The sequence below is a fragment of the Cuculus canorus genome, chromosome 9 (assembly GCF_017976375.1).
Source record: "Cuculus canorus isolate bCucCan1 chromosome 9, bCucCan1.pri, whole genome shotgun sequence".
Taxonomy (NCBI): Eukaryota; Metazoa; Chordata; class Aves; order Cuculiformes; family Cuculidae; genus Cuculus; species Cuculus canorus.
In genome coordinates, this window is record NC_071409.1 from 3,292,057 (window position 1) to 3,314,507 (window position 22,451).

At 42.4% G+C, this 22,451-nt stretch overlaps 1 protein-coding gene across 4 annotated transcripts in view; it reads left to right on the forward strand.

Moving 5' to 3' along the window:
• Positions 1–22,451, forward strand: part of STAG1 (stromal antigen 1) — a 194,615-nt gene that overhangs the window by 122,077 nt on the left and 50,087 nt on the right. For all 4 annotated transcript variants that reach the window (XM_054074814.1, XM_054074812.1, XM_054074813.1 and 1 more), the window contains 5 exons: positions 3,545–3,668; positions 12,149–12,247; positions 17,094–17,173; positions 19,605–19,712; positions 21,830–21,944. In XM_054074814.1, coding sequence (XP_053930789.1) covers positions 3,545–3,668; positions 12,149–12,247; positions 17,094–17,173; positions 19,605–19,712; positions 21,830–21,944 — 526 coding nt within the window. The remainder of the gene's footprint in view (positions 1–3,544; positions 3,669–12,148; positions 12,248–17,093; positions 17,174–19,604; positions 19,713–21,829; positions 21,945–22,451) is intronic.

Here is a 22,451-nt window from a genome sequence, read left to right on the forward strand (position 1 = left end):
CAGTCGGCTGGTAAAACCTATTTCCTGCTGTGGTTTGTCCTGAGTTCTATGGACCGGTCTTGTCAGCACAGGATTGGGAAAGGAACCAGTGAATTCCGTACCTGCTCCCCTTTTGTCAAATCCCTTTACAAAGTTGTGTCATGGGGAGCCTCTGTACTAAAAGCAGGAATACAGGCTGTGAATCCTGCTGCGAATGCTTTGCTGTGTCCGGTTCAATGCAACAGTTTGTGCTGAAAAAAAGGTTAAATTTTTATGTCTAATATTTGCACGTCCAGCTTGAGTTTTGTTTTCTGTGCTGGACTAGATTCTGTTCCCTTCTAGAAGCATTTGGCGAGTAATACAAACTTACATCACTAATTTGTAATTATGGTGATGAATAATGTATGAATTATTCCAAAAGTACTTCCAGTGCTGGTGTGATGCGTTAGTGTCATCCACAGGTAGTGTCTGTTTTCAAAAACACTTAACAATTCATAGTGATGAGAAGCTAAACTGTATTTAATCGGGTAAATAATTATAAGAAAAGAGTTACAGTTTCATAACAAGCAATTGCTCTCGAGCATCTTCAGGAAAGCTGAGGAGGGGCTCTCGGTCGGGGAGTGCAGGGACAGGATGAGGGGGAGCGGTTTAGGGCTGAAAGACATGAGATCTTAGGAAGAGGTGTTTTGCTGTGAGGGTGGTGAGGCCCTGGCCCAGGTTGCCCAGGGAAGCTGTGGCTGCCCCATCCCTGGAGGGGTTCCAGGCCAGGTTGGATGGGCCTTGGGCAGCCTGAGCCAGTGGGAGGTGTCCCTGCCCATGGCAGGGGGTGGAACTGGATGGGCTTTGAGGTATCTTCTAACCCAAACCTTTCTGTGATTCTTAGGTAGCAAAGGCAAAGTTGTGTTCGGTTGTATTGTGTTGGATGCAGCGTTGTGTGGTCAGGGAGTCTGTGTCAGTGGTCCCTGCCGGACAGCAAGTGATTCTTACTGGTGATACGGGCACCTGGAAGATGGTGGTGGAGCAGGAAATTGGTGTCTCCTGCCTCTCAAGCAACCTGAGTCTCTTTGCTCGTCTCACAGACCCTATGCATGATCCTTCCTCATTGCCATTTATACTGAAGATGTTAAATGGTTATTATACTACATCTTGTAATTAGTTTAATAGCTTTAGTTTCCTTTTTTCCTTTTTTTTATATTATAAATAGCAGCTTGGATCGAGTGTGTGTTCGTAGTTCTTAGCGATCCCTGAGAAGCTTTTGAATCACAGATCAGTTTTTCGCTCTCTGCTTAGGGAAGCTTGAATGCATTCTCACAGAAAAGATAAATTTCCCTGATTTTTGGCTGGCTGTACCGGGTGATTAAATAGCTGTTGACACTTGGGTTCTTTTTGGGATTGCCATTAAATCCTTCCAAACTGCTTCACAGTTAGTAAATCCATAAGGTGGTGAAATAACCTACTTGGAAGTGAGGACTCCAGCTATCATCCCCTAGTGGAGACGTCTTTGTGGCTGCTTTCTGTTGCTGTATACATGTTTCCCCTTTTTTCCTTGACTGATATTCACCAGTCCTTTAGATCGTTCTTTAAGTCTTGCATTCTGATTCCTTCCACCTATACTTTTGTTTTAAAAATAGTTTTAAATAATTCCATAAAATGAAATTGCTACTTTAGTGTGAAGTAATACACAGTAATTAGGCAGATATTCAGGGCCAGGTTGGATGGGGCTCTGAGCCCCGTGATGCAGTGGGAGGTGTCCCTGCCCGTGGTAGGGGCTGGAACTGGATGGGCTGTGAGGTCCCTTCCAACCCAAACCATTCCATGATTCTATTTTATATATATATATGGGAACATAGTCACAGTTTTAATTAAAACTTGTCTTCATTGTGGCTGCATTCTCCTTAACGAATGCAGTTTTTGTAGTGCAAACCTTCTACACAGAGTTTGACATGTTAGCTTTAATGATTCTGTTACGAAGTTGATGGGATCAATGTGCTTCACAGGCAAAAAAAGACGATGATAGTGGTTTGATGGCATTCCTATACATTTTCCCCTTATACCTTAGCCATCAATGCAGTTTTTATCTGTTTCAACGGAACAGTTTCCTCCCTGTAATTTGAAATTGAATGAGAAAAACAGAGATGTGGCTGTGGAAGTGTCGCACCTGGTCATGTGTGATGCTGCGGCCGATTGCCATGTTCACGTAGGAGTTGTGGTTTTCCCCCCGGTATCTGGCAGATCGCGTGGCACCTACTGAGGGCGACCGTTTCGAGGGTTGGAAGTGTACAGGCAGTTACATAACGGGTTTGTTGTGCTATTTTGCGTGCACAAAGGTGGTCTTGAACACTAGATTGAGTGCATTTTGTTTATCTTTTGGTACACTGAAGGCTTTCGGAGGAGCACGGTTCATTGCAATTATTCTCTTGCATGAATCTTGGAATTTTAAAATTTATTTTCATAAATTAGATTTCATTTTGGGGCTCTGTTGGTGCTGTTTTAGAATTGATGCTTATTACTTTTGAAAAAAAGACCTTTTTAATAAAAATACAGAAGAAGAGTCTCAATTATAAGTAAGACCAGTGTTTGCAAAGCTCCAGACTTTCCCTTCTTTTGCATAGCGGCTCTTTATGTTCCTCTTTTACTATAGCTGAAATTTTGAACTGTGAAGCGATGCCAGCTGGAGTGGCACAAGTGATTTCTCATAGTAACAGATGTCTCGGAGATGAAATTACTGAAGGGCCAGATGGCCCCAATCGCTTTTCCCCGTTGTTTAGCCATCGTTCGTTATTAGTAAATATGCCATGCTCTGTGTCAGTGAGGCAGGAAAGTGCCAATCAGATTGAAATCATTTCCATCCCTGATCTCTTTGGATATGATCTCTCTAGACACTTTCCTGCGGCCCCTCCTCGATAAGCAGCTGATCAGTCTGCCTGTGATATGGCTTCATCTCCTCCATCACTTCCCGCAGTCAGAGTGTAGAGAAAACCAAGAGTGCTGGAAGAAACCAATGCTGAAATGTAAACGTTCTCCTGAGTTTTGTTATAGGGGTATTCCCACAGCACACGAAACAAGATCTTTTTATGTACCGAGTTCCATTCTGCCGCTCTGGCCAGCTCCTTTGGTTAAACCAAATGACTTTATCCGCCTTGCAGTTGTTCTACACCTCTGGCTGGAGAGAGTCCAGCCTGCTAAGCAGATGTCAGCGGCGATGTTTCAGAAACAATTGTCTAGAGGAGGTTTCTAACTTGGATTCATAATTCTGTTTGAAAACGGGGAGGTAGAAGGTGGAGTAATGGACTAAGAAGCAAACCAGGGTGAGAATTTTTTGAGATAATGGAAATATCGTATCTGAATGGAGAAATACTGTATTTATTGTTCGATAGATCAGTGAGTTCAAGGACACAAAGGAAGAGAAAATCAGTGAGAGCACTGAAAACAGGGACAGGCGCTACATAGCAAAGCTTTTTACAAGTGCAAGCAAAATGTTGTAGCTAGGAAAATGGGAATGAGAAGTAATTGGTATGTGCCTGTAAACTGATTAATACTTTTTCTTTTCTTTTTTCCTTATTAGTGATGCTATTGCTGAGATTAGAGCCGTCTGTATTGAAGAAATCGGTGTCTGGATGAAAATGTACAGCGATGCCTTCCTGAATGATAGTTATTTAAAATATGTTGGTTGGACACTACATGACAGGGTGAGTATTGTGTGTTGCTGTACCGAGCAGTGCACCGTAGGGAGCTAGTGGTACGCCATCCAAGACGTGTTTGCCATCGCTGTGTGAAGAGATTGTTCTTTTTTCTTACTTATTATTTATATTTCAACCAGCTTATTTGAAGGTATTCACTTAAATTAGGATGCAGTAGTCCCAAACTCTGTGCTTGCTTCTTGTGCTTTTTGTGTTTTCAGTCTCCGTTAGAATATCCTAATAGAAGTGTTTCCATGGTGCTTTTTTGCTGATTACAAGATAGAGAGAGTTCCAGATACATCTTCCATTTACGTTGCCCAGTAGCTGGAGAAAAGAGAACACCTCTGGGTCCCCGACAGACATCTCTGGCTGCACAACCAATGCAATTGTCATAAGTTCATTTTCCCTTAAAGAATCACTTTGGTGTTCTTTTTATCTTTTTCTTCAAAAGGCAGTTGAAGCACCAGGTGGAAGCAAAAAGATTGGTATCCAGAGGTTCTTTCCTTCTTCCCCACAGCTCTTCGTGCTGCTGGTCCCACAGTGTGCCTCTGCTGGGTGGCAGCAGCCTAAGCATCGCTCAGTTCCTGCAGCAAGAGCAGCTCATTCCTAATGTTCACCGAACAGGGCTTTGCACTTCTGACTGCACAGGGGTTTTGTACGCCAGGCAGCGACCGGGACGAACCATCCTCCAAAACCACGGGAAGCACTTGTTTTGCTCTAAGCTCCTTTGCTAACATTATCCAGGGAAAACAGAAGAGACCTACCCATACTGTTGAAACGCTCGTTAGATTCCAGCGTCCTGATTCAAACTGTTCTTTCCTAGGAGCGGTGCTGGAAAAAATAGAAAGCGTGCAAGTTTGTTGTGATGGCTTGGGTCACTGGTAGTTAACAGCTGGTTCTTCAAAAAGGCAATTTCTTCAGGACCTTGGGACACATTGACTTTGAGGATAGGACTCGGCCACTCTTTTGCTGAAGTCTGAGCACGATCAGTTAGGAAGTTGGAAGCTTTCGCTAAGCAGTGAGCTGCTGTTGCTTCTTTTGCTTTGCTATTGCTGACGCAGATCTGCATCTTGCCTTGATCTGGACCAGCAGACTCCTTGTTAAGTGCATCCTGTCTGCTTTAGAAACCAGATATGTGGTGCTTTTCCTCTGTACGCCTGTAGTTCTCAGACTTCTACTATACAAACTCTCTCCAAACTGTTCCATAACGTCTCATTGATACAGAGCTTGGTTAGGAGGAAGGCTCTACTTACTGCTACAATCAGCCGTGACCACTGTTTACTCTAGTGATGCTACACTTGCTATCATTAAAGCTTTTCTGATGGGAAAGCAGAATGCAGTAGCATTCCACTTTGCAGGTCTCGGTCCCCAGTTGGTCCCTATGAAGTCCAGCCTTTAACCATCTGTGAAATGCAACAATTCCTCGTGGCACTGTCTGTGTCTGGTGTCAGCTTCTCACGCCGCTGTCACATCCAGCAGTTTCTCACGTCATCTCCAATAGCTTTCCCCATCCTCTTCAGCTGGGCCAGGGTCTACTCATCTGCTCGCAGTCTTAACGTGTATTTGTACCTCAACTTTTTTAAAATTAATATACTCTTTCAAATCAGACAAACTTTAAATTACAGTTTTATGGCAAAAAAAAGGGGTTTCCAGAAGAAACCCCTAGACAGAAGAATTCTGTCAGGCTGCTCTCCTGCCTCCTTTGTAATAATGCTCTCCTGCTTTGTAATACTGATCATTGAGGGCCTCAGAAGCGTCACGGTGTTCTCAGTCTTTAAATCACTAACTAGTCTGCTAAATAGCCTGATGTACATGGTGTGTGATGTGATTTCATTGATGTAGAGTATGGTTAATGCATAGAGTGAGACAGATTGTAAGTGGAATAGAGGGAGAGTCAGAGGTAGGTGAGCCACGTTTCAGGTTGAAAAGGGAGAGAACGGAGAGAAAGAGATGTTTGGGGAGGCACAGAAAGGAGGGAGAAAGTGCAGTGGCAACAATATATTGAAAAAAAGATGGAATAAGAGCCAACTAAAAATGCCAACCCTCCAAAAGTAAAAGATCCCTTCACGGCATGGTTTTCCTATGCACTACCTGAAAAACTTGCCACCCAGTACCCAGGTTTCTTGATTTCGCTTTGCTTTGATCAGGAGATATTTTTGCTATGATTAGTATATAAAATACTGAAAATACGAAAACCAAGGCAACAGTCATAAGTTATTTCCATTTCCTATGAACAGAAGTCACCCCAAAATGATTAACTTCTCTGGAAGGTTGCATCTTGAAAAAGGAGAGGAAGCAGCAGTGCAAGAGATTCACGAGCTGTTTCAAATTCTCCTTCAGTAGATACACAGATTAAACCACAGGGAAGTGACAGTTCTTGCATTTCTTTGTAGTAGCTCCAGTGTTGTCTGTCAGAGGTGGGATACAGAAGTTTAGGTCTCTAATTTGGAACATCACTATATCTTTTATGTTAACCCTGCCTCTTTCCCAGATTTCAGATGGGTGTCTACGGGGCTTTTTGGTTTTTATGTAGATTACTTTCTCATTTGAAGATGGGGTTTTAGTTCTGCCTTCTCTCCTTTTAAGCAACTTTTTCATTCTCATGGATTTGGAAACATAAATTAAAAATACCTAAAATTATAATGTAATTGCATTAAAAAAACCCTCTAAAAGATGTGTTCAATCAGACTGTCCAGTCTGCTTTTTCACCTCCCTCATTGATGTGGGGAACTGTTGTGAACCCATAACTGTATCATAATTGACAGCCACGGTTCTTAAACCAGTTCCTAACACATAAGAAAATGCCTTTCCCTTCTTCACCTCTCTCTAATTATTGTCTATTTCTGTGAAAGAAAAGAACGCAGGATCTTCTGGCACAGCCAATGTTTAAATACCTCATCGCAATGACATCCTACCTTAGAAGGACAGAAAAATAGAGAATTATATGAGAACTGAAATTGTTTTCCAAACTTCTAAATGTTTAACTTTATATCATCTCCTTGGCATCTAATTTCCTTGGGTTTGGGAAAGCTTGAGATAGTAAAAAAATCAATCAGCTGATATACGGTGTCTTCCTAAATGGTTTTGAGGGGCAGTCCCCAATTTCAATACAGGATGGAGGATGATGTGATTGAGAGCAGCCCTGCAGAGAAGAGCTTGGGGTGCTGGTCGATGAGAAGCTCGATATGAGCTGGCAACGTGTGCTCACAGCCCAGAAGGACAACTGTGTCCTGGGCTGCATCAAATAAGTGTGGCCAGCAGGGAGGGAGGGGATTCTGCCCCTCTGTTCCTCTTTCGTGAGATCTCATTTGGAGTATTGTGTCCAGTTCTGGAATCCTCAACATAAGAAGGAGATGGAGCTGTTGGAACGGGTCTAGAGGAGGATACAGGGATGATCCTCCCATATGAGGACAGGCTGAGAGAGCTGGGGTTGTTCAGCCTGGAGAAGACTCCAAGGAGACCTTAAAGTGACCTTCCAGTGACCTGAAGGGCCTCCAAACGCTCAGTGTAAAAAATTTCTTCATGATATCTAGTCTAAACCTCTCCTCATTTAGTTTAAAACCATCATCCTTTGTCCTATTGCTGCAAGCCCTGCTATAAAGTTTTTCCCGGTCTTTCTTACCAGCCCCTTTGAAGTATTGAAAGGCCACAATAAGGTCTTCTTGGAGTTTTCACTTCTCCAAGATGAAACCCCCCAACAGGTCCATGTCCTCCCTGTGCTGAAGGCTCCAGAGTTGGATGCAGTGTTCCAGATGGGGTCTCATAAGATAGGAGAAAAGGGGCAGAATCCCCTCCCTCCCTGCTGGCCACGCTGCTTTTGATGCAGCCCAGGACAGGGTTGGCCCTCTGGGCTGTGAGCGCACGTTGCCGGCTCGTGATGAGCTTTCCATGAATCAGTACCCCAAGCCATGCTCTGCAGCGCTGCTCTCAATCTCTTCATCCCTCAGCCTGTGTCAATACTGAGGATTGCCCCAACCCAGGCACAGGACCTTGCTGAACCTCATGAAGTTTTCACAAGCTCTCTCCTCCGGCTAGTTTAACAGAGATGGCAAACTGATACTCAGATAATCAACTAATGCTCAAATAATCAATCAAATAAGCAACTGAGTTGGCTCAATACCAGGCTGAGGATCAGTGTGAGCCTTACACATTAGAGTCACAGATTGTTGGTTCAAGTCCTGCGATTAGCATGTCAAAAATATGGAAATGATGTGCTTCCATCAGGGTGGGTTATTTTTCCCTGGTCTGCCTTATTAAAGAGAATTTTGAGTAGAGCACGACTCTCCCAGACAGATGCAGCCTGCCCCGCACTGCTGGTGTGAAAGTTATCTGCATCGCTTTTTGCTTCGTTAGCAGTGGTAAAGATTTTTTTGCTCAGAAATGCCTGGAGAATTACTGCAACAAAACTAGGGAAGATAGGAGAAATGTTTGTTGTGTAACAGTGCTGATAAACATTTAAGGCTTTTGTTTTAGGTTCTAATTTCAAATTGTACATAAAAGAATCGTAGAATAGTTTGGGTTGGAAGGGACCTTAAAACCCATCCAGTTCCACCCCCTGCCATGGGCAGGGACACCTCCCACTGGCTCAGGCTGCCCAAGGCCCATCCAACCTGGCCTGGAACACCTCCAGGGATGGGGCAGCCACAGCTTCCCTGGGCAACCTGGGCCAGGGCCTCACCACCCTCATGGTGAAAAAACTCCTCCTCCAGTCTAAATCTGCCCCTCTCCAGTTTATAGCATTAACAATTAAGAATGAGTGCAAAGCATTTCTCATATTCATGAAAAAGCATTTTATATAACAAAAATAAAACCAGAAATTATTATCTAAAACCACTTTGAGAGAAGAGGAATTTCAGGAATAATGAGACTGGAGAAAGGCATTCTTAGAACTGATGGCAAAGTGGATGAGTTCAGGGGTCGCAGTTATAAACTGAACAAACCCCCAAGTAAGTACATTTTTCGGGAATACAGAACTCAAGAGTCTCAGTTATTAGAATGTGGAGAATGCAGATATTTTGTCTGTTATTTTCTTAGCAAGCAGGAAGGCTTTCCTGTCTGCCTGGAAAGCACAGATGTGACTACACAAAAATAGCTGGGAAGCGATGCTTGTTTTCTGTAACAGCATTAAAAGCATTGTGTGGTTGCAAATATCTGCTGTGTTAGGTTGACTCATGCTATGAACTTGAGCTCAGAATTGCAGAGAATCTGGTTAAAATCTAGTCTGGGAGATAGTATTGCATCGTCCTTTCCTGCAGAAAGCAGAGCTCTCTGTGTACCCGCAGTTCTTCTTGCACTCATTCCTTCTATAAAAGCTCAGATGTTGGTTTTTCTGCAACTTTCTGTAGCGGTTTGAGTGCTTAACTATGTTTGCCACTAAAAAGTTCTTCCCCACAGAATCTTAACAGTCTGTGTTGTAATTTTAATTCGTTATTTCTTTTCCTACCCACTGGGCACATAAACAGCGACAATTACTTGTTTCATCTCCCTTCAAAGCAAACAAACTTTTCTTTGTTGTGCTTCAAGGGTATTTATGGGAAGTTTTCTTCATTACCTCCTGCACCCATTCCGTACTGTGCCCTGGCCTTTTATACTTTATCTTCCTTTGGATTTTTCCATTCCTCTGTCCTAGGCCTCTTGTCTAATTCCTTAGTTAAGTGAGTTCATCTCTGAGTTAACTAAGTCTCTTCCTATCCTTTCTCTGCATCACTGTGTTTGCAGCTCTTAAGTTTATAGGAATTGTCCTCGCTTCAGCTTTCCCACCCACTGACTTCCTTGCTAGACAGGAAATCTCTGCTGTGTTTTTTTCCCCAAAAAACACATTTTGGGGTGTTAAAGGCTTGTGTTACTTGTATGGCTCTCATAGTTACTCAAGAAACATCTCGTGCTTGGCCTGTTGGTGGTCTGTGGGATGTTCCTCCTCTTCCTTTCCAGATGTCAGTGCAGTGTATCCCTCTACAGCTTCACTTCCACCGTTCTTAGGTTGTTGTCCAGATCGTTGCTGTTTATACTTCCCCGTGGGCTCCTGTCACTAATCTCCACGGACTCTACTTTAAAACCTTCTCAGTGGGATGAGCAGTGTGACATGCAGGGGCTCTTTCCTCTCCAAAGAGATTAATTTCATCCTTGTCCAACACCTTAAAGACATTCTGCTATCAGAGAAGGTCCTTCTTCTATCATTTGTCCCTTTCAGGGATTGCCTCAGTTTCTCCAGGGCCTTTGCTCTCAGGAAACCAGGTGTAACACAACCTTTCTCTGTTCCTCACCTGCTCCTGCAGTCCCTCGTCTTCTGCCTCAGATCTGGAGGGCGGCAGGAGGATAGCAGCCTGCTTCAGTGCGCTCTTGTTAGCGTCTGGCTTCAGTCTCTGGGCAGGCCATGCGAGTACCAGATGCTCACAGGTTTGCTCCCTATCTGCTTTGATTGCTTTGCTCGCTTCAGACTTAGACCCTCGGTATCGGGCCTGAAGCTAGCTCTGGGACCATCAATCCATGGGGTTTGATGAAGGCCACGAGGGCTTTGGACTCCATGGGGAACCCAAACCTTCTCTGCACAGGGCTTAATTCTTGTTCCTGTTGGCACTCATTGTTCCTCTGTACCGAACCAATTTCATGTTGCCGTTTGGGACTACAGCGCTGGCTGAATAACAAGCTGTCTGCTCACAAACGGAACAGTCCTCAGTGGAGCTGTAACTGAATCTGCCACCTCGCCGCTGCCCGGTAGTGTTCATCACTTGCCAACACTGATCGTCGGTGGCTAAACATCCTGAAGCCTGAAGAGGTTTATGCCCTCATCTAACAATTATTGATGGCTCCAAAGATCCTGTCCTCTCTGAATGCAACATGGCAAAGTAAACACCATTTCTGGCACTGCAACTCGGGTACCATTAGAAGAAGATGACAATCAGCATTTCTCACTGCTTCTTTAGCAGTTGATCACTTCCATATAATGTTTTTCTTCATGAAAGTTCTTTTCTGTACCTTGGAAGATCTTATGATAGATCTGTTAAACATAGCTTTCATCTCATGGACTTTCCCTGCAATGGGAGTCAAAAAGATCCCTGGAAGAGAGCACGAGTGCTCAGGGTCTCCTCGTGGATATAGAGAGATGATTTCTCAGAAACAACAGTTCTTCAAGGAAAACTTCTGAAAATCCTCCTTTCCACTTCTGTCCTTCTTTAATCTTCTGTTTCAATTTTTTAAATAGATGGGAAAGAGGAAAGAAACTTAAAAGTAAGGATTTTTGCTTGCTGTTTTCATGTCAGTCTCCTAATATTCTTTCAGGTTTTAGCTTGAGCAGTTTTTTAAATACACTTCCATAAAGGTAAGTTCGCACTGCAGTGAACTCTAGAGATTTGTTTATAACCGTTTTGCTCCCTACAAATACTTTGACCAAGATTCCGCAGTTTGCCAAGATGGTGCAGGTGGGCCGGGTCGCACATTCGCAGCCAGACAGATGACGTGCACGTCCCGTGGGGAATCCAGCTCTTCTCTTTATTATCGATGTGCCTGTAGGCAACAAACCTTGATCCGTAGGCACTGTCTCATGACGCCCACATTCCCTGCTTACAGCCCACCAGATCAAAGCAATCCCCATCTCAGTTGTGGCTGGGAATGTGCTGCTGCCACAAGAACAACTCAGACAGACGGACACAAGCTGCTCTTCCTCCCAAGGGCTCCTCAGCCCGTGCCTTAGATGCGTTGTTCTTGGGGCAGCTGCCTGCTCCCCACCAGAGGGTCTCAGCCTTCGGTACCCTTCAACCTGTGCCTGTGCTATGATGAGAGATGGAGTGTGGAACATTTCCGATTAATTAATCCAGTGGCTATTCCTTCTGTCCCTGAGAAAAGGAGAGACAGTGCGTGGAGATGGCTGAGTTGCTTGAGTGGGCTACATGCAGCCCGTGCTCACTCGTTATGAACACCCATGCACCGATGGTGAACACCAGACATCAGGCAGAAGTTACCTCTAGTCTCTTTCCTAAGGATGAATAGCCACGCTGTCTTCACTAGGATTTTTAGATTGACGTTAAGGAAGCACCTTAACACTTGGAGAAGTCACTGACGAGTCTGGATCGTGAAGAGATAGATCAAGAAAACTGTTACTTCTGTGACAGAAAAGTCTTCAAACTGCATCCCCTCCCATTGCCACAAGCGCTGGGTTTGTTACTGTCATTAAGACTTGAGATCATACGTCTTTATTTTGTCTTTGCATGCTGCACTCTTTTATCTTTTTGTGGAGTTACTTGAAAGGGAAACAGTAAGAGACATTAAAGTGATGGCACATTAAATTCTTTATATATGCAAATAGGGAGAAAATGTAACATTGTTTGGAGGCAGCTGCGTGTGGTTTTTTGCTGAATTGCAAATCAGCTTTGGTAACTCATTTGTATAACATTTTAAATGTACATTAAACAAATTGCGATATGATATTGTTTCATATTCATGTGCATGTGATTAGGGTATTCTGTCAGCTAATCTTAGTGTGTTTTATTTAGCAAGGTGAAGTGAGGTTGAAGTGTTTGAAAGCTCTTCAGAGCCTGTATACCAACAGAGAGTTATTTCCAAAACTGGAGCTGTTCACTAATAGATTCAAGGTAAGAGGAAATACAATTTTTGGAAGGACTACAGAAAATAGAATTACCATTCTGTTGCGGTCTTTGAGTTATGTATATTAAATGCAAAAATAAGCTAATTTGTTTGTGACGAGGCATGTAACTGCAGTAGTAAAACTGTATTACTGAATGATGTGATTAAGCCAAATTAATTTTACAGTGTTTTTCTTGTAGGATTTGTCAGGCTTGGCCAGGATAAGCATTTATCTGTTTGTATTATTGATAGCTTATATTTTGTCATTATTCAATCTGGTTGTACTTAATTTTAGAGTTATTGAATTTTAAGGACTAAAATACATCAGAAAGCCTGGTAAAAACAGTTGTTCATAAGACGGCTTTTTAGCTGGGGATGTGCTTGTGTTTGATGGCAGAGCCCCTTCCAGCTGCATCACAATATTTGACGCAGTGAAACACCTTGCTGCGAACAGGAGTTTACGGTGTGCTTTCAGACAAACCCCTGATCCTGGGTGCCCCTGGTAGGAGAGGAGCCCTGGAAGAATATTTCATGTGGTTTTTTGCTAGCACAATCGCACTGACTTTTTGCTTAATGTCTTGATGAGAACGTGGCTGTTAATTTGCTCTGTGGCCTGACTGCTTTATTTCACAAGTGAAGTATCTGGAGAGATGAGTATAGAAATGCTGTCAATGCTTCTGCTTGGATGCTCTGCGAAGAAAGCTCTCAGGCAGCGTCACCACGTTGGCTGCCACCTGTCACCACCGCTTTTGTGTTCTGGAGAACACAGAGCTGGGGCAAAGGCTCCCCCTAAGGAGAGACCAATTTAATTTATTTTAATTTAGATCACAATTATAGTGCTGGTGAAAAAGTCTATTTAGAAAAGAAGTGGAGATTTAAATACTTGTAAATAACTACTGTGCATGGGACTTAACAGCTTCTCAGTGTAGACTTTATACTGCTTTGTCTGTCATTGCAGTTACTATTAACCCTTTCAGTTTGATCTAGGAAAGCACAAACTATGGAAAACTTGTCATGGGGTTTGATCGGACGATCTCCAGGGGTCCCTCTGACCCAGACCATTCTATGATTCTGTGTGTCAACGGCTCATAAAAACATCATCAGCTGGTTACCACGTTCACTTGAGATGGAGAAAAAAAGATGATTGAACTGCGCTAAAGTCTAGCTGATAAGGAAAGATTTTTGTCCTCTATAAGTTATATAATATAACAGACTCTTCATTAATCATGTCCTTCATTTGAGGCTTTTAAGGGCAGATTAAATAAATACCTGTCAGGATAGGTATAGTATATATCAACTAGGTGTAGTTGACTTTAAAGTAGGAGATGAAACTACTGAGGGCCTGTATTCCTCTCATTTTATAAAGGCAAAGTTTCCTCTCATAGAAGAGGACCTGGCAAAGAGGTTCACACCTCAAACTCATTCTGTGATGCCTCATAGGTCTGGTTTGCTTATTGTTTCAGGACAACCAGGAGTACTAGTTACCTCTCCAGGAAAACAAACCTCTAACTGTGCTGCTTTTCTTGTTCCATCCATGCAGACTTACAGATTTGTTTATACTTACTCTTCCTGTAAATCGATTTATTTCAAATTGGCTGCTAAAACTCTCATGGTCTCTATATCTGCTTTTCTTTACTGGCAGATGTGCCGGATGCTTCCCCCTTAGCTTCCTCTCGTTTGTAGGAGAAGATGCTGCTTTGGGTTTTGACCCTCTCCCATCCACCAGCAAAACATTTCAAGCCAACTGGAGGTACTTTGAGAAGCAGTTACCCGGCAGTGTGCTTCCAAACAACGACAGGAACATGAACCTGTACATCCTCCTGGCTTTTGGACAGGATGAGCAGTTCTCTTTGTTGGGAGAAGTTAGGGTAGGCTGTCCATTGCTGCTTGGTATAGAACGGCACAAGGAGCTTTCCTTTGTGTCAAAAAGATTCAGACAAAAGGGAAGCCTGTTAGGAATCCTCATCTTTCTTCTGTTCCATGAAAACTGGTTTTAATACAGAAATCAGTATTATTATGAAATAAATTAGAGAAAACGTGAGTTCAAAGTCCCTGTGGGCCTAGAGGAGAGATGCGTATCACACGATGATTTATCCATTTCCCGTTCCAGCCACCTCAAGAGAACAAAAGGCTGGCATCGCCCGAAAGCCTGCAGTTGGATTTACAGCTGTGCTGACAGGGATTTGGCCTTTGGCACCGGGACCGAGCAGATTTTCAAATGAATGCTTTCTGAATGGGTGATGCATGACTGAAATGTCTTGCCACCACAAACTCTGCACCCTTCCCCCAACCAATAACTGACCTAAATGCCATTCTCCGTTTCATGGCTGCTTATTTATATTTCTTCATCAGACGCTAATGGACCTGCACAGTTCAGCTGATACTCGGCTCAGTCCATTCCAGCTGTCAAGGGAAATCTCTCTAGAGATCTTCTAGTCGTTTAAAGTATGAATTCATTTGATCCAGAATTACTTCTACCGGGGTGTTAATATTTTACCACCTTCCAGATTGCTGTGACAAGGATCTGATAATGTCACTTCTCCAAAGGAGAGCTGTGTGTTCTTCCCACCAGTCGTTTGTGATTCTAGGAGTAGGTGATATGCTGGAAAACAAGCTTTGTCTATCAAAAAAAGCGTTATCCGTCGAAGAGGAGACTTTTGTTTTCCATCCAGAAGTCGTGTCTGATACAAGATTTAGCTGAAGCTGTATGGAAAAGATGTGAATTAGCTCTTTTGCAGTCAGTGCCAAAGCCCAAACACCAGCGGGCTTAGGTGCAGCCTAATTCCTGTCCTTTCTCTCTGACCCTTCGCAGGCCAGCACTGTCTCCACACCCTGAAAGGCAAAAGGAGGTGGATTTGCTATTCAGCCGGCTGTGTTCACAGCCTAATATGTAGTCACAAACTGATCTTTGTAGACAATGGAAATTATTATTTCTAGTTATAATTACAGGCCTGTGTCCTGTTCTCCTGCTGCACAGGTGTATGGGGAATTCCTGTCAAAGCAGCTTGAGCAGCTGGGAGAACTGAACCAGCTCTCGTTTTCAAGGATCGTGGTGCCTGCCTGGCAGGTGCCATCACATGGAGATGCGGGCACTGAGGTAGTGAGGAGGAAATGATGCATCCACACTGTGTAATTTAAGCCTTATGTTTCTGGGGAAAATTGAGAGGAGAGAACAATCTTTTCAGATAAGAAAACATTGTCATATCAGTTGGTTCGGTGTCCTAAAGGTCTCAAGATTTAGAGAGTACCTCTGCTCTGTAGGCAGGAGAGAAGATCCCTTCCCTCCAGGCTTTTTTTCAGAGATGCGGAAGGAGTTTTATACTTGTGTTCTTACTCCTTCCTGTGCAGTTGGTTCCTTCCCTGTGGTATCCAAGAGTAAGACACACTTTGAGGGAGTATATGTAATTCCACTGAAATTTAGCGGATTAGTATCTCTGGGTGTTCTTTCTCTTGATGTTGTTGTTTGTTGTTGTTCTTGGCCAGGACCTTAGTTAAAAATGACAGCATTTTTTTTTGTCTTGTCCATACACAGAATTTCCCCTTTGGAAAGTTATTTCACTATTTGAGTCCCATCATGGACTTCTGACAGTGTCTAAAGCTGTCTGGGCAGAACGGTTGGATGCATCGAGGTTCCCAGGGGCAGAATGGTGATTGCTAGAGGTGCATTCAGTCACAGAGACACCGGGTACCTCTGCAGACCTGGTTTTGTGGGGAGGGAACACTGGAGACAGCCACAATGCTCCTCTTAAATTTCAATATTGAAGTAAGCATCAGCTGCTTGATATTCACCTTCAGCCTTTAAATGCCCAGAGTAGCAAAGAAGAGAGGTGAACACCTTTCTTTTGTCCTGATTTGTTCTTGGTGACTTTCACTGTTGTTTCCTAACACTTCCCTTGTTTCTTTTCCAGTCTCTGACTTCTGTTTTTTTGCATCCCAAAAAGTCACATAGTACCCAGTCCTTCCTGAAGCAGGTCAAGCAAGAGAAATCAAGTTTTATTTTCAGATGGCCCAATTTCTTTTCATTAACTTGATCAGTCAAGCGAAGAACATCAAGACATATTGCATTTTTATGGATGAATAGAAATTCTCCCTGGGCAGGGAGGACAATGTACAGTGATCGCATCTATTTTTGATCACCAGTGAGCAAACTGAAACTAAGGAGAAAGAAACCCTAAGGAATCTTCTCATATCTACAAGGTCCTTACAAGTTATAAAATCATTCCATTGCATTGGAAAATGATGTGCTTGTCTCTGCTAAAAAGACTATAGGAAAATACAAAGCCAAACCATGGACTTCCTCACTTTCCCGTGGAAGGTCTGTGGTGTGATTCATGATGTCAGCTTCAGACCTTAAGATGTAGCCAGGGGTAAAGGCTACAATTTTATAGGCAACACACAGATGCGGATGTGATTTTCTTCGCAGTATTTCCAAGTATGTATATGTGCAGCATTCATTGTTTAAAATTACTTATTTCCAAGGGGATGAAGCAGGGCAGTTTTTTGGCCGTCATCCAACCCAAGCACATTCCTTTTCAGTAGGGAACTGTTCGAAAAGACGAGTCAAGAACAGTGCTTCAACTCAAAAGTCTGCTTGCTTGTTTCCTGGAAAGCACACAAGGATAAGGACTGTTTGTGAAACACTTGTTCTCATTCCTGTGTCCCTGTGTGTTTTTCCACTGTGCGTATGGCACACAGCTTCCTAAAGTGTACGGTAAATGGTTGAATAATATCAAAGGGCTTCCATTAATGGTCTCTAGTTGAAAGATCTTTTTGTATTTTGTGATCTCTGGGACACTTCATCTGACAGCTGTTTGTGTGTTTCTGTTTTGTCACCGTAATAACGTTCCTTTTTAGGATCGCATTGTATCAATGACACTTGATAAGGAATACGATGTCGCTGTGGAAGCCATTCGATTAGTCACGCTAATACTTCAGTGAGTATTTGTCAAAACCAGTGTATTCCCTTTGAAAGTCACCGAAGCTGGGAATATTTAATTCCTTAATTTCTTTGCTTCTGTAATGAAGTGGCTCCGTAACTTTACACTCAGTATAAAGTTGAACTGAATATGTACTAATATGGTTGTGAAGCTAAAATAAGATACTCCGTCTTGTGGAAATAGAGTAGGCAAAGTATAGAAATGTATGGGTTTATTGAGACTAATAGTGCATCCGTCATTCAGGAAGAATGCCAAAGGGCATTCATGCCTTTTGCCAAGGGCAAAATGATTGTCTTCCCCAGAACAAATATCTGTGGGTTACATTTGATAAAGTAACTCTAGCAGTATCTAAGCAAAGGTCCGGCATTCGGAGATTTGAGCACCTGGTAAATAAGCTAAGAGAGCAAAGATGCCAACCTCAACACCCGTGGCTGGGTTACGTGGAGGGGGCAGTAGGGGACTGCAGTTAGAAACACTTGGCCGTGCAGAAGGAGACGTGCCTCCAGGCCCCCAGTGGCTTCCCAGGCATGGACTCAGTCCGAAGATCATGCCACAAGCTGACTGTTTGAACCAGCCTGCCCTCAGCAGCTTCCTGCTATATTCCTTAAAACCTGTGTTATAGAAAATCTGCTCTGCAAACAGATACCCGGAATTCCTGCATCATCCTCTACACCCGGTGGCTCCACTTTGAAGAGCGTTTTTGGGTGTGCAGAGTTTGGCTGAAAGATGAGACCACCTTTTGCTCTTAGTAGAGATGCCTGGAGCTCATTTATTTATTTATGGGTCACTCTACTTCACAGATATTAGACTTGTAGCATTAGGAAGAAAGTAAATCTTATATCTACTATTATATTTTTAAGCAAGTGCAACAAATCTGATCACAGATGAGATGTAGGACACATCTATTCCCTACATTATTAGCAATGTTTGGGAACACAGTAAGATTTGAGGTCAAAAATCATCCAGTGCACTTTTTTTTTCCCTGTTCTTTTTTCTCTTTGCTTGCATGATGAAAACGTAGCTAAATGGATTTAGCAGCCAAAGAGTATGGGTTGTCTTGAACACGGGGCAGTGTTCTGGCAGGTAGGAGCTCCGAAGGATGTCAGGAACGGTAACGATGGGCAAGACCAATGGAAAATTATCTGTAGGGTGAAGCCAGATGATTCATAGGGTCCTCATATATAAAGGTTTGGATGAATGCTGACTAAACAAAGAGGGGACCATGCGTTCCTGTGTATATCCATACCCTATGGTTTTGGTATCATCGATTAAATGTAGTTGTTTTGTGGCTTATAGCATTTTTTAGGCACACTGCTGAAAAAATGGAGTTTTCCCCAGTTTAAGAAAACTCACACATAAAATCGATCTCGAGCTCAGAACCTGCAGAAGCCCCAACTATGTTGTTTACCCAAGAAAAAGGTGGCTTGTTCTGGTCTATAAATAATTATAGAAAATAAGCTTTTTATCCTCATTCATCCAGCAGAGAAGGTATGATCAGATTCAGTTCCTTGATGTTGAGAATGAAGTCTGTATCTAATCAGCACAATTACTGCTGTAAAGGTGGTGGACTATTCATTATATCCTCATTAGTGTACTTCTAAACACAGTGTGATTCGGTCCTAAAGCAAGTGGGTGTCTATTTGACACCCAGCACAGCGCCGCTTCTGTGTCCCACGTTACAGTGTAGTCTGGTTGAATTTTTTACTGTCCATACCCAGAGCATTTCTCTGCCTTCTCCCACTTCTGAGGCAGTTCTGCCCACCTGGCCTGGCCCTTTCAGCAGCTGAAATTGGGAATATTCCTCCGTACTTACCAGGCTAGCAGAGAGACCCTCCCGCCCCACAGCGCACAAGAGCACATGGAAAGCCTCAACTCAGAATGGAGCAGACCAGGAGGCTGATGCAGGTTTTCCCAGTCCCAATTCCAAATACTTTACAAATGAAAAGCTTTGCAAGCAAACAAACATCGCTAAAGAAGGAAATAAGTTTAAGCGAGCAATTACAATTTCCTTGTGTGACGTTCTAGGGTTTTAGTTTAATGATATTTTATAATGAGTGTGTGGCATCTGGCAGTCTGTGCACTGTAGTTAGTGAGGTGGTCGCAGTCATTGAGCAGGGCAAGGTTTGTAAGCACTGATGATGTTTATTTCATAGTATTATATATATATATATATATATATATGTATCTCCTTGTCAGAGAAAGAAATCAGACAAACTTACGGGTCCTTAATGTGTATTTCTTTCATATTTATTATATTTATTCCTGTATTTGGAAATGGAGCCAAAGAGCCTTGACATCAACGTTCATCCGTTTTGAATTCTGTGTGAATGAAGTCAATCTTGTAGCTGTCGAAAGAAAGTTCTGGGAGGTGAGGAGATGGAAAATGAACATTTGGTTTAGTTCAGGTGTCGCTTTTTGCCTCTTTCAGTGGAAGCGAAGAAGCTCTGTCGAATGAGGACTGCGAGAATGTTTATCACTTGGTGTACTCAGCACACCGGCCTGTGGCGGTAGCGGCTGGAGAGTTCCTTCACAAAAAGTAAGTTTTCAGTTGCCCTGGAAGATGACCAGCTTTGGGAATGCCTCATAGGGGAAGTGACATCAACAGGCAAAGAAGTCATAGAATGAAAATGTCCCAATTTAGCAAATCAGGTATTTAATTTAAAACAGAGCCTTATTGTCTTGTTCAAATTCAAGACCTAAACGCTTGAAGAAACTGAATTTATGTTTTTCTTGCTCTAAAATTCAGATAACTTTTCCTAACTCCTCAAGGGCTAAATATACAGAGGCTGCATAGACCTCTAAAGTTGGTTTAACTCCTGCAGCTGTTGCTGAATTACTATTGCCATGATATATATGGGGCCTGTACATCCCCAAGGGTCTGTCTGTGTGCTGTTTAGAAAGTTTTAAACCAGTTTATTTCAAAAATGAGAAGAGGTCATGTAGTAATAATAGTAATAATTAAGAAATTTGGTTTTAAACTTACTAACTTCCTAAAAAATAGTTTATGCCGTGGTTACATATTGCATGTTCCCACTCGGCCAAAGGAAATGAGCTCGCTTTTCCGTGGATGTGAATCGTACCGCCTCGGTAGCTGTGGACCAGGATATTAACACATTGTAGTAGTTAACCTTTTCATTTTAGTGTTTGTAGTTAAAATTCTTTTAGCAGTAGTTTCATTTTTTCCCCTCCTGGGCTGTGAAATCAGAGTTCTTTAATACACCTGTAGAGTTTTTATATCACAACCCAGGTTACTTAATTTTTCATGCCAAGATACAGGATAGAAAAAAATATGTAAAACCACCAGGTTTCCTTTGCCAGTGTTCTAATTTTTTGTGGTTTATTGGTGATTTAGAAGTCCACATTGTAAGCTTTCACCAGTGGATTTCTGGAATTCCATCTTTGTGATCAGACTTTGTAGAATTCATTTACAAAATGTAGTTACATTTAGTTTCCTCCGTGACATTTTCTGTTAGAGGAAAGGGTTAGATTCTTAAGAATATAAACTGAAATTCCTTCGTTAATCAACATGTGGCAAAACAATTCTGTAAAGTGCCTCGAAGGTAAATGAAGACGTATCTTCATCTGTCTTTACTCTTTTCATATCTTTTGTGTTTCCGCTAAGTGGGTCTTAGTGCACAAAACTTTATCCGTACTTTTCTTTACGACAAGATACAACTCTGTGGTCTGTAAATGTCTCTTGAGGTAAGCAGCACTGAGAGAAGATTGTCCCATTCCTAACCCTCATTCTCCCTGGGTTTCTGCTAACACAGAAGAGCTGGTGCTCCAATGAAATAAGTTAGAGTCTATTTAAGACTTGGGAATTAGACGACCTAATTTTATATGCTTAAATATCACTTTCTAGTAAAATACAACATCTGTGTGTGACTCATGCTTCTCTTATATAGTAATGAAGTCAGAATTGTAGTAAATTGTTGTGTAAATCACATTTCTGATTTACTTCGTGACTGCAGTTTCACTGTAAAAAGAGGGAACAGGTTTCAAACTCCTCAAAATAAACCAATCATTGCTCTAACTGTAATGTAGACACGCGTGAGATCTCTAAGTGAGCAAATTTGAGCGTTGAGAATAGTTTGGAGTTAGCTGTGCATCAGGGGACTCAGTGCAGAAAGTGTAATTTACCTAAAAAAACCCCAAATAATTGACTGGTAGCTTGATTTATTCTTATGCTGCTGCTTGTGCCTGAGGTTGGTTGTTTAATGGGATGGTTCTGTGTCAGGTTTGATTGTTCCATATCCCAGTCAGTGTGTCCACGGTGAAGATGCAGCCTTAGTTCTTAAACACTGGTGGGATCAGCCCTACCACCGGTGGAAGACTTGATTAGTTAAAACTGCAAAACTATACAAATTAGTCAAATGTGTAAAAAGCTGCAAAATCTTTCAGTATAAATATGTTTTGGAGATCTTTTTGCTGTGTGAGATTCTTCCAGCTCTGTGAACTTGAAGACTCTGAAGATGAATTAATCTCTTCAGACAGGCAGAGATCCTGCCCTCTGTCCCTTGAAAGAAAGAGCTTGAGATGCTTTCAGTGTGTTTTATGAACAAAGCTACTGTATCGAGAATGAATGCTCATCGTCTTATTGCAGAAATGAGATTTGTTTTGATAAACATGATCGCTGCTTTTGCTTATTTTTAGACTGTTCAGCAGACATGATCCCCAGGCTGAAGAAGCTCTAGCAAAAAGAAGGGGACGAAATAGTCCAAATGGAAACCTTATTAGAATGTTGGTGCTTTTCTTTCTTGAAAGTGAGGTAAAAAATTCATTTTTACATGTTTTATAAAACCTGGAACTTAAGTAGCAATATATCAACATACAATAATAAGTTGTTTTTCATTTCTTTTTCATAAATACTGAATGCCCTCTAGCTTGCCCCCGTTTGCTTCTCCATCAAGCAAATTTAACTCAAAATTGTCTTTGTGGTTTATTTTGCTCTTGCGTTTCCCACTGTACTCAGCAGTGTGTTGCCAGCGGTACAGTGGCTACCAGGATTCATTGCTGCATCAAAATGTGACTGATCCTTTTTTTAAGATAACCATGTAAAGAGTTACTCTTTATGGAATAAGTTCATTTAGACCAGAAAGGAACAGAAATTACGTACTGTCTCACATTGTGAATCGAATCATAGAATAATTCAGAGTGGAAAGGAGAACACAAGGGTCGACAGCTCAAAGCAGAGGGAGCTGTGAGGTGAGATGAGGTTGTTCAGAGCTTTATGCGGTTGAAAACGTCAGAGGATGGAGACTGCAAGCAGGCATTA